The sequence below is a fragment of the Panthera leo genome, chromosome D1 (assembly GCF_018350215.1).
Source record: "Panthera leo isolate Ple1 chromosome D1, P.leo_Ple1_pat1.1, whole genome shotgun sequence".
NCBI lineage: Eukaryota > Metazoa > Chordata > Mammalia > Carnivora > Felidae > Panthera > Panthera leo.
Window position 1 is genome coordinate 108,524,290 of NC_056688.1, and position 11,859 is coordinate 108,536,148.

Genomic DNA, 11,859 nt, shown 5'->3' on the forward strand with positions numbered 1-11,859 from the left:
ACTGCGCGCCCGCCTTGCCGACGCCTGGCCAGTCCCCGCCCGCGGTGCTTCCCGCCGGCCCAGGCTGCTCCCAGGCCGGCCCCGCCCGCTCCGCGGCGGCCCCGCCCCCCGGCACGGCCCCGCCCCCAGGCGGAGCCAGCGCCCTAGCGCTAACGGGAGAGGCAGCGGAACCTCAGCGCGGGAGGCGGCCACCAGGCGGGAGCCCTAGAGGTACCGGCGGGAGCGGGGGAGTGGAAGCAGCGAGGTCGGGCCAGACAGGGGAAAAGGTGGCTTGGCGTGGGCCTGGGTGGTGTGTGTGTGGAAGGGGGGTCCTCGGCGCGTTCGCCGCCTGCACCCTCCCAACCTCCGTCCGGGCTCCAGCTCCAGTCCCGAATCAGTACGTCCAGTCCCCTGCCTCCGGCCGGCGGCCCCCACTCTGCTCTGCGTGATGGCCCGGCCCGTCCAGTGTGCCGGCGACTGGATGCGGCGGCCCCCGACTCCTCTGGGCGGCGCTGGCGACTGCCCCTGCTGCCGGCTGTGCGAGGGGCTCCCCCTGTTCTGGGGCTCCCCTTGTCTCGGGGCGGCCTCCTCCTCAGCCTTTGCGCACCGTCCCCCAGTCTCGGGCCTGGCCTGGGAGGAAACATCTGTCGCCCCCTTGGCAGCAGAAATGGGGTCGTGACCTCCAGATGTGCTGGGAGGCGTCCAGGGCCTCCTCCTGGGGCAGCCAGGCCTTCCGGATCTGTGGGGGCGGGGCCGGCCCCCTCCCCCCAAGTGACACAGGCTGCGAGGAATGTCCCGGCCTCAATGGACCCTGTGTGAAGCTGCCGAGTGGGGGGCAGAGCCCAAGAACACCCCCCAAGGCAAGGCTAGAGCCCAGCACTGGGCCAGAGCGAGAGGCACCCCACGGGCTGTGCACAGACACGTACACAGAGCTCAGCCCACGCGGAGCAGGGGCTTACACGGCTCCCCTCTCTCGTGTCCCCTCCCACTCCAACACACACTTCACAACCCAGGCCCAAGACCAGGGCCTGCATCATCACCACACATGGTCAGCTTCACACTCTTCAACCTCCTTTCAGGCTCCCAGTGGTGTTGGGAAAGGGCAGAAGGTTAACCCCATTTTAGGGATGAGGGAACAGAGGCTCAGGGGTGAGGTCAGAGGTTGTCCTAGGAGAAACTAAGGGAGGAGGCACCCCGAGCGTGGTGGCCTACCCTTGCTTTGTCTTAGAGCTTAAGCTGAGGGGTGGACGGAGCCCTGGCCCCCACCCCGGCCACACACAGTGTCACCGGAGGATGCCCAAAGCCCTACCGGCAGTCGCCTGTGTTCCTAGTGGAGGGTCCCACATCCCTGTCCTGCTTGCCCACACCAACCTGAGTTCACCTGGGGTGGCTTCCCTCACCTTCTCACACTACCCTTGGCACCTGCCCCTGGCCTCGACACGTTTCCGCATTTAGCAGGTCCCTGGGACCTTGGGTATCTCAGTCTTACATCCCGTGAGACCTCGAGCCTCAGCCCAACACCCCCCGCTCACCCCACACCTACACACACAGGGACGGGAGTGGGCAGGTACTGCGCTGTCTAGGCCCTGGAGATTGACAGAGCCGGGTTCAAATCCTTGCTGTAACATGGAATTACTTCAGGCAAGAGCATCCCTTTCTCTGGATTTGTTTGACCATCTGTCACACGGGGTTCAGACCTCCCTGTCAGCATCAGTGAGGCCAGGTAGGCAGCTGTCCCGTGGGCCCCAGTTCCAGCAAAGGGGTTCCGTCAGTGTGACTCCTTCCCCTGCCCCCAGGCATGGCCACAGTAGGCTGCAGAGAGTGAGCCTGGGCCTGTCCTTCGGGCCAGGGGGATGGGTCCCATGACTGAGCTGGTGTGACCCCAGCACCTTCCTCAGGATATGGTGCTGGGCAGGGGGCTGGGCTCAGAGTTGGGGCCACTTCCTGTACTGAAGGAAGTACTCTTGTCGTTTCTGTTGCCCTCCCAGTGCCCCCCGGGAACCTCTGTGTCCTTGAGGTATTGAGGCCATGAGGGCCCGGGCATTGAGACCCAGCTTCTGGGTGCTCGGCTCCTGCGGGACCCTGAAGGAAGTGGGAGGGGCAGGGAGGAAAGTCTCTGGGGACAGGACGTCCTCCCTTTGTCAAGTGGGTAAGACCCAGACATCAGTGGCCCCATGGGTTTCCCGTCCCAGTGAAGACGAATCGTCTGTCTAGCTGGCCCGGGACTTGGTGGGGACCCTCATTCTGGGCCCAGGCCAGAGCCACGGTGTGTGCCGTAGGAACTGACCGCCCCAGGGCTGCCCGGACTCCAAGACCCTCAGGGCCAAGGCCCAGACAGCCCGGCCCCTGGCCCTGCCCCTCACTTAGCTGGAGGAGGGGGCTGGAAACCTCAGCCTAGGGCAGACGAGGAAGTGGCCAGGAAAGCGGAAGAGGCTTTGATGGTCGCGGAGGGGGGCCGGAAGCCAACCCGCGTGGTGGAGGGCCAGGCTGGGGGCCCGGGTTCCTGTTTTCTCCCCAGGCCCCACTGAACAGCCCCCTCCTCCCTCAGGGCAGGAACTGGCCTGCCGCCCGGGCACCAACCACCCGCGCCTGCCAATGCGACCCGGCCCCCGGAGAGCCAGGCCCACATCACGCCCATGTGGGCCGGTGGCGTGGGGAGCCCTCGGCGGGGCCCGGCCCCTGCGCCCACCGATGACCTCTTCGCTCGGAAGCTGCGCCAGCCGGCCCGGCCCCCGCTGACACCGCACACCTTCGAGCCAAGACCAGCCCGGGGCCCGCTCCTGCGCAGCGGCAGCGATGCCGGCGAGGCCCGGCCCCCCACACCGGCCAGCCCTCGCGCCCGGGCCCACAGCCACGAGGAGGCCAGCCGCCCTGCCGCGACCCCTACCCGGCTCTTCACTGACCCCCTGGCACTGCTGGGGCTCCCGGCCGAGGAGCCGGAGCCCGCCTTCCCGCCGGTGCCTGAGCCCCACTGGTTCGCCCACTATGACGTGCAGAGTCTGCTCTTTGACTGGGTTCCGAGGCCGCGGGGGACGGGCGGCCACGCGGAGGCTGGCTCTGGGACTCCGGCCTCCGCTGAGGACCCGTCCGCCAGCTCGGACCTGCTGCTCGAAGCGCCTGGCTTCGTGAGTGAGCTCGGGGGTGAGGGCGAGCTGGGCCTGGGTGGGCCGGCGTCCCCACCCGTGCCCCCTGCACTGCCCAACGCGGCCGTGTCCATCCTGGAGGAGCCGCAGAACCGAACTTCGGCCTACAGCCTGGAGCACGCAGACCTGGGAGCTGGCTACTACCGCAAGTACTTCTACGGCAAAGGTAAGGGGAGGGCTGGGCAGCAGGCCCCGTCACCTGACCAGCACACGGTAGGGCTCAGGAGTTGTCATTTCCCTGTCAAGTTTCCGGCCAGCTGCGTGAAGGGTCAGGGTCTGCCTCTGGGGCCAAGACTGCCCTGCGGGGCCTAGCTTTAACCACCTCCCTGAGGCCTTCTGCCTGCATCGATTCATCCTACCCCTCCTACCCCTCCGGGCTGGGGAGAGAATTTCTATCAACACTTCTGTGAGGTGAAGAGTGAGGTGTGAAAACCTCTGCACCTGGGAACCTCGTTCTCGTCAGTTCCCAGAAGGGAGGGCCCCAGACGTCCTGCAGCAGAAGACGGGAGGATGTGGCTGGCGGGGCCCCGGCAGGATCTAGGCCTGGAAGCCAGCGGGCATTGGCCCCCTGGGTCTGGGGCAGGTGTGAGGTGTGCCGAGCCGCCCAGGGGGCGGGGCAGAGGGCCAAACACGGATAGGGATTTGGCCTGGTAGAACGGGGGCGGGGCTGCGGAGGGAGTGGGCCTTAGTCTAGGGTCCCCGCTAGGTGAGGGGATGGGGCGTGGGGGGGGGGGGGGTGGATTTAGTGATGGGCGTGGTCGAGCGGGGGTGGGACCCCCGGGGGGGGGGGGTGTGGGGCCGGTCATCCACCGACCGGCCTTCCCCCGCACCCCCCTCCAGAACACCAGAACTTCTTCGGACTGGACGAGGTGCTGGGCCCGGTGGCAGTGAGCCTGCGGCGGGAGGAGAAGGAAGGCAGCGGAGGAGGCACTCTGCACAGCTACCGCGTCATCGTGCGGACCACACAGGTGGGCCGAGGTCATGGGACCCGAGCGCGCCTTGCCTCCTCGAAAGCCTGTATGGATCCTGAGCGCCCCTATGTCCCCTCCTCAGCTCCGGACCCTCCGCGGCACCATCTCGGAGGATGCGCTGCCGCCGGGGCCCCCGCGGGGTCTGTCCCCGAGGAAGCTTCTGGAGCACGTGGCGCCGCGGCTGAGCCCAACCTGCCTGCGCTTGGGCTCAGCCTCACCGAAGGTGCCCCGCACGCTGCTCACACTGGACGAGCAAGTGGTGAGTGGCCGGTGTCCCCGTGCAGCCCCTACAGCTAGACCTGGTCTGAACCCAGTCTGCTCAGCTCCCAGCCGCCTAGCCCTGACCCTGATCCTGGGCTGGACGGTGACCCCAAGAGAGCTGGCTTTTCAGAGGGGGCAGCACAGGTCATCCAGAGCCTTGCCTCTCAAAGTATAACCCGTAGACCAGCAGCATCCACACCATCTGGGAGCTTGTTAGAAACGCAGACTTTTGGGCCCTGCCTGTCCCACCGCATCAGAGCCTGTACTTTCAGAAGATCGCAAGTTAATTGCCATGTACGTTTCAGTTGAGAAACACTTGCTCCCCTTCCTGCAAGTCCCTCTCCTTCCCTGTCAGTTTGCCCTGCAAGGTGCTGCTTAGTCTCCTCTCAGTGTGGGGTGCTCACTCCTTCCTGGGGCTGCCTGTTCCACTGTGGGTCAGATCAAGCCAGTGGAAGTCCTTCCCGGCCCTGTGCTGAAAGCTGCCCACTGGCTCCGATTCTCCTCCTCTGTGTCATTCGGTCTGTCAGCCATTCAACAAACATTTTCTCACAACTTGATGCTGGGCCCCGAACTGGACACGTGGGGACATGTCCAGACCAGGTGCTGTCCTGGAGTAGCTCACAGCCAGTGGGGAGAGAGAGAGAGACCCACAGTTAATCGTGGAGCAGTGAAAGAGGGATATTGAAGGCTCCATGGGGCGCCAAGGGTAGTCTTGACAGCCCTTCCTTGGCTTGGGGTTTAGTATCATGGTGGAAATGTAAGGGCTTGGCTCAGGAAGAACAGGTGTCTTCTAGACAGAAGAAACAACTTGTGTGAAGGCTTAGTGACTGAGGGCAGGTCACACTGGGGTCCTATAGGCAGTTCTGTGTGGCAGGAGTAGCACTTGGGGGGAAGGGGGATGGGGAAGGCTTGTATTTGGGAAGGCTTGCATTTGGTCCTGGGGGCACTGGGGAGCCATGGAAGGTATGAAAGGTAGAGCAGCCTTCAGGTGGCAGTGTGGAGGCCAGACTGGAGGGGCCAGGCCAGAGGCTGTTGTAGTCATCCAAGCCAGACCTGATGGTGATGATGGCAGAGGTGAAGAGGAGATGACAGTCCAGGGGTAGGTGGGTGGGATGGGAGCGGCACAGTGAGGGGGGTGAGGTGCCAAGTGGGGGGAAGGACACTTGGGCAGCCGGAGAAACGGGTCTGGAGCTCAGAAGAAAGGTCTGAGCTGGAGGCAGAGACTGGAGTCTCTTCCCGTGGAGACGGTTGCGACCGTCACCGAGGGCAGAGACCGTGGGCGGAGAAGAGGCCCAGGCCGGAGACAGTGGGGTCGTTAGGGTTTCAGGTAAAGTGAAGTTCCAGTTGTCCCAGGCGCCCACCATGGAGACAGCGTGCCAGGGTAAGGCAAGCCCATGGGCTGAAGGAGCCGCAGGGATTTGGAGCTGGGGAGGAAGCGGGGCTACGGGAGTCAGGAGTGATGAAATTGAAGTGGGGACTGAGTGTAGACAAGCTTCTCGTGAAGAAAGGAGGCTGGAGCCCGAGGGGCCAGAGCACCTTGAGCTGTGCACGGTTAACCCCGGATGGAAAGGAGCCGGGAGCAGCGTGAGCGGAGGGGGTGCAGGGCTCAAGGCCTCCAGAGGCTGGGCTGGGGATGCCTGGGATTCGAGGGAGGGGAGGACAGGCTAGCCTTGAGATAAGGAGGATGACAATGTGAACGTTCACAGAGATGGAGCGAGCGCACCGTGGGCCGGGTCCTTTCCACGAATCACCTCTTCTGTGGTCACATGAGAACCACCCCCCTCCTGGTCCCTTCCCACCTGTGACTTCCTCTACCCTCCTGAGCACTGGGTGGGGTGGGGGGAGGGGGCAGGACAGACCAAGCCCACTTACAGGCAGAAACACCGAGGTGGCTTAGCGAGGGAGGTGCTCAGGGCCGCTCGCAGAGACAGCCCAGCCCCCAGCCCATTGCCCAAGACCCGGTGGGCGCAGGGCCCGAGAGACTGAGGCCTGGGCCCTCTGCCTGTGCTGCCCCGCAGCTGAGCTTCCAGCGCAAGGTGGGCATCCTGTACTGCCGCGCCGGCCAGGGCTCGGAGGAGGAGATGTACAACAACCAGGAGGCAGGACCGGCCTTCACGCAGTTCCTCACCCTGCTGGGCGACGTGGTGCGGCTCAAAGGCTTTGAGAGCTACAGGGCCCAGCTGGACACCAAAAGTGAGGCCCGGGGGGCTGGGAGTGGGGGCGGACCGGTGCTGAGGGGCAGACGGCCTTGGTGAGAGCCCCCTGGCTTGTCACCGCTCCCCCTGGAGTGTCCTGGGTCTGAGGCCCGGGTCGAAGAGTTCTTTGGGCAGGTTGAGGACGTGGGTCAGGGGCCACACTGGCCAGGCAAGCCGCGGGCTGGAAGGAAGGACTAGGATGGTCCCCCAAGGCCCTGATGCCCCACTGCCTGAGCCGGAGCCACGCGGGCTGGCAGGCACCGCTCCCTCCGTCAAACACACATATTCCCCCAGCCCTGCTTCCTCGGGAATGCCCCTGCCTCCCCGGTTAGAAGGGCCCCAGGGCCGCTTGCGGAGCACCTCTGGCCTCCTTCCCCTCTCAGCTGCTCCACACATGCGGGTGCCTGGGCCAAATCTGTCCTCTCCTGGGACATCCACCTCCGCCCCCCCCTCAGAGCAGGCCACTCCTCGCTGAGGTCCTCGTTCTATCTCCGCACGCCCACGCCGAGCCTAGGCTGGAGGCTGGAGCCTGTGGGGGAAGGGGCAGGGAGCGGCCACGGGTGAAGCCACGACTTCGTGACCTGGTGGCATGAGGGGTGGTCCGCCTGCTGGCTGGGGGGCACAGGAGCTCGAGACCGCAAGCAGGGATGCCAAGTTCGAGCCGATCCCTCTTGCTCTCCCCCCGTGTCCCCGAACCCCTGGCCACAGCGGATTCCACAGGCACACACTCCCTGTATACCACGTACCAGGACCACGAGATCATGTTCCACGTGTCCACGATGCTGCCTTACACCCCCAATAACCAGCAGCAGGTGTGAAGAGCTATGACGGGGCTGGGGGATGGCCACGGGCTTCTGGGGAACCATGGAGGGGGGTCACGTGGGCGGTGGCATTCGCACCTTGACCTGAGATCTCTCCAGGCCTAAACAACCCTCCCCAAAGACAATCACCCCAGACCTTCCCCAGGGGCAGGTGGGGGAGCCCCTGATGCCCAGCCTCCGCCCTGCCAGAATTAGGAGGGACTTGGGCAGACAGGTCCGGGTTACATCTTCTGCCATCTAACTCCCAGCTCCTTCGGAAGCGCCACATTGGCAACGACATCGTGACCATCGTGTTCCAGGAACCCGGCAGCAAGCCCTTCTGCCCCGCCACCATCCGCTCGCACTTCCAGCACGTCTTCCTGGTGGTGCGGGCTCATGCACCCTGCACGCCACACACCTCCTACAGGTGGGTGCCTGGGTGGTCCCAGTTCTGCCACCGCCACGGGCCCTCCCGGTGGCCCCTAACTACCGCCTCCCTCCCCTCAGGGTGGCCGTGAGCCGCACCCAGGACACCCCTGCCTTTGGGCCGTCTCTGCCCCAGGGCGGAGGCCCCTTCCCGGCCAACGCCGACTTCCGCGCCTTCCTGCTGGCCAAGGCGCTCAATGGCGAGCAGGCAGCAGGCCACGCACGCCAGTTCCACGCCATGGCCACGCGCACGCGTCAGCAGTACCTGCAGGACTTGGCCACCAACGAGGTGACCACTACGTCGCTGGACTCGGCCTCTCGCTTTGGCCTGCCCTCCCTGGGCGGGAGGCGAAAGGCGCCCCCTCGGGGCCCGGGCTCCGAGCTGCAGGCGGCGGGGGCGCTGGTGTGGGCCGTGCGCGCGGCGCCCGGAGCGCGGGGCGCCGCGGGGGCCGAGGCCCGTGGTCCCGACGACGCCGAGGTGCCCTGCCTGCTGGGCATCTCCGCTGAGACGCTGGTGCTGGTGGCGCCGCGCGACGGCCGCGTGGTCTTCAACTGCGCCTGTCGCGACGTGCTGGCCTGGACCTTCTCCGAGCAGCGGCTCGACCTGTACCACGGCCGCGGGGAGGCGATCACGCTGCGGTTCGACGGGCCCCCCGGCCATGCCGTAGGCGAGGTGGTGGCGCGTCTGCAGGTGAGGCCCGGGAGTAAGGCAACTCGCCGCCGGGTCCCTCCCCACCTCGGGGGCGGAGCGGGCTGTGGAACCCCTCGCTCTCGCCGCCTCTCCCGCGAAAGGGAAAATTGGGGGTTGGGGGCAAACCCTGCCCTGGCGCTTGGCAGAGCTGGAACGGGGGCGGGGGGGGGGGGGAGCGGGGAGGTCGTCGGGCAGGTGACTTCCGGTCTCTGAGCCTCAGGCCCTCATCTGCCGGGGTGTGGGGGTGCGGGGGTGTGGGGTAGGCGGTCTGGGCGGCCTGGGACCTGGACTGGAGCTGGCGCAGTGCCCGCCCTGCTCACGCCCCGCCCCGCCCCAGCTGGTGAGCCGAGGCTGCGAGACCCTCGAGCTGGCGCTGCCCCGCGAAGGCCAAGGCCGCCTGGGCTTCGAGGTGGACGCCGAGGGATTCATCACGCACGTGGAGCGCTTCACGTTCGCGGAGACAACGGGGCTGAGGCCAGGGGCGCGCCTGCTGCGCGTGTGCGGCCAGCCGCTGCCCAGGCTGGGCCCGGAGGCCGCTGCCCAGCTGCTGCGCTCGGCGCCCAAGGTCTGCGTCACCGTCCTGCCCCCCGACGAGAGCGGCCGGCCCCGCAGGTCAGGGCCTGGATGCGGGGAGGTGGGAGGACCTGGCAGCTGGCCACCGCGGAGCCTGTGCCTCCCGTGTCGCCATTAGCATTCTCCCAAGAATACCCGTGGGGAGGGCTCTCCTCCAGAGAATCCCACGTTTCTTAATCTCTCTGAGTCGCAGGTGCAGAGTGAAGCCAAGATCCAACAGCAGCCCCGTCTTTTTAAAAGTATCATCCACAGACGCATACATGCAACCGGGCCACTTACCGGCTTAAGCCAGGATATGCAAACTTTTCCCCCAAAGGGCCAGACAGTAAATATTTAGGTTTTCTGGGCCACCTGGCCTCGGCTACAGCTACTCAACTGTGCTGTAGCACAAAAGCATCCATAGAGGACACATGAATGAATTCGTTTTCTTTGTTCCACTAAACCTTTATTTGTGGACACTGAAATTTGAATTTTATTGATTTTCATGTGTCATGAAATGTTCTTTTGATTTCTGCCAACTATTTAAAAATGTAAAAACCATTCTTGGCTCACAGGAGTAGGAAAACAGGCACATCTGCTAAAACAGGAAAAAAAAAAAAAGGCGCAGGCTGGATTTGGCTCCCAGGCAGGAGGTTTTAGATCTCTACCCCGGGTGATTTACTTGTGTCATTACTTAAATCCTCACAGCGGGCTGTGAATTGGTACAGTTTACCCATTTCGCAGACGGAGAAACGGGTGTTCAGAGTGATTTGCCCAGGATACACAGGGGCAGCGCTGGGTCTGGAAAAAATGGCCAGTAGTCAGGCAAACAGTTTTCGTTGTCGTTAGGGTGTTTGGAGAGCTCTCCTCCTGGAAGTGAGCCTCGGGCACAGCCGGGAGTGGGGCTGGAGATGCGGGACACCGGGGACAGGGTGTTCCTGCCTGACGCCGCCCCGTTCTCCCGCCAGGAGCTTTTCGGAGCTGTACACGCTGTCTCTGCAGGAGCCCAGCCGGCGGGGGGCCCCAGAGCCCGTGCAGGATGAGGCCCCCGGGGCGGCGACCCTGCAGCCCACCACGCAGCAGTTGCTACAAGCGTGCCTGCTGGAGGGTGGCAGTTCCACGGGGCCTGGGGATCTGGCTGAAGAGAGGACCGAGTTCCTGCACAGCCAGGACTCGCCGTCACCGTCACCCCGCAGGTGCTCCCTCTCGGCCCTCCCTCTCGTCCAGCTCAGTGAAGTTGGACGGCCGCAGTCTGTGAGAGCAGGGGCCCTGGGGTGCAGCTTCTCTCGCCGAACTGTCTCTGCTCTCCCCAGCTCCCTGTCAGACGAGGCCCCGGTCCTTCCTAACACCACCCCGGACCTCCTCCTGGCCGCCACGGCCAAGCCGTCAGCACCCGGTGCTGGCCGGGAGACCCCACCCACCCGGGTGAGCAAAAACAAGACTCGAGCCCAAAGGGCGGTGGTGGGCACAGTAGGGAGGGTGGACGTCACTGCATCCGTACCCATTAACACCCCTCAGGATGGGCCAGGCAGCCCCAGTGGTTGTGAGGACAGGGGCGACCCGGCCCCAGAGCTGAGGGCCTCCTTCCTGCCACGAACCTTGTCTCTGAGGAACTCCATCAGCAAAAGTGAGTCTGGACCAAGGTGTGGGTCATGGGTGGGGGCGGGCAGAAGAGGGGCTGGCTTGGGCTCTCCCTGGGCTGAGCCCACCTCCCTGTGCCCACAGTCATGTCAGAGGCGGGCAGCGAGACCCTGGAAGACGAGTGGCAGTCCATCTCAGAGATCGCCTCCACCTGCAACACCATCCTGGAGTCACTGTCCCGGGAGGGTGAGGCCACCAGGGCGCCGGGGGTAGGAGCCAGGGTGGGGCGGGGATCTTTCTCCCTTTATCCTCCTGCCCAGATGGTCCCTCTGTCCCCACAGGACAGCCCATCCCAGAGAGCGGGGATGCCAAGGGAACTCCGAAGTCTGATGCTGAGTAAGCCTCCCCCTGCGGATCTAGCCCCTTCGCTGTACCTGTGTGGCCTCCATACGTGCCCGTCCGCTAGAGTTAAGCGTTGTCCCGGGCGGGGCTCCGCGCTCACACCCACAGAAGTCTGCGAACACAGGGGTTGGGCCCGTCTCATTTAAGCGGGCTGGGAGGCAGCCGGAGGTGCTGACACCTACCCTGGTCCCACGAACCTGTCCCCCACGTCCTCAGGCCAGAACCTGGGAACCTGTCGGAGAAGGTCTCTCGCCTGGAGTCCATGCTCAGGAAGCTGCAGGAAGATCTGCAGAAGGTGACCGCGGGGCGGATCGGGGGTCGGCGGGGAATTACAGGGCCGCCCTGGGAAAGGAGCCGCTGCTCTGACACCTGCCTCCCACCGGTCCCAGGAGAAGGCAGACAAGGCGGCCCTGGAGGAGGAGGTGCGGAGCCTGCGCCACAACAACCGGAGGCTGCAGGCCGAATCGGAGAGCGCAGCCACGCGCCTGCTCCTGGCCTCCAAGCAGCTGGGCTCACCTCCTGCCGACCTGGACTGAGCCGTCTGGGCCAGCCTCAGCCTGGCTGTGGACCCGCCTGGAACTGCTCAGGTCCTTCCGGGTACCTGGGTCACAACGGGCCCGGGGCCCTCCTCAGGAACTCTCCCTGCGCACAGAGGCGCGTCTTAGCACTGCCCCCACTCCCCAGTCCATTATTTGGTGGTGAAGTTGCCCCTTCCCCCCGTCCCTGTTTGTAAATATTCTGTGGAGAAGAGGGGACTTTGGGGAGTAAAGAAGCCACTACTATTTGTGTCTGTGCGGGTGTTCATGACACGATGGGGGGGGGGGGGGGGGAGTAAGGCGCAAATCAGTTTTGACCCCA

At 65.0% G+C, this 11,859-nt stretch overlaps 1 protein-coding gene across 3 annotated transcripts; it reads left to right on the forward strand.

The window, feature by feature from the left end:
- Positions 1-128: 128 nt before the first annotated feature.
- Positions 129-11,783, forward strand: SIPA1 (signal-induced proliferation-associated 1). 3 transcript variants are annotated; one of them, XM_042904198.1, is made up of 16 exons: positions 129-210; positions 2,528-3,288; positions 3,963-4,090; positions 4,176-4,352; positions 6,373-6,547; positions 7,258-7,361; positions 7,619-7,776; positions 7,857-8,466; positions 8,804-9,078; positions 9,987-10,214; positions 10,332-10,443; positions 10,537-10,645; positions 10,744-10,845; positions 10,920-10,995; positions 11,218-11,296; positions 11,391-11,783. In XM_042904198.1, the coding sequence occupies exons 2-16, from the start codon at positions 2,616-2,618 to the stop codon at positions 11,535-11,537; spliced, it is 3,153 nt and encodes a 1,050-aa protein (XP_042760132.1). In that variant the 5' UTR covers positions 129-210; positions 2,528-2,615; the 3' UTR covers positions 11,538-11,783. The 3 variants fall into 3 exon arrangements, with proteins under 3 accessions (XP_042760132.1, XP_042760133.1, XP_042760131.1); XM_042904199.1 differs by having other exon boundaries at positions 10,941-10,995; XM_042904197.1 differs by having other exon boundaries at positions 10,332-10,645.
- The last annotated feature ends 76 nt before the right edge of the window (positions 11,784-11,859 follow it).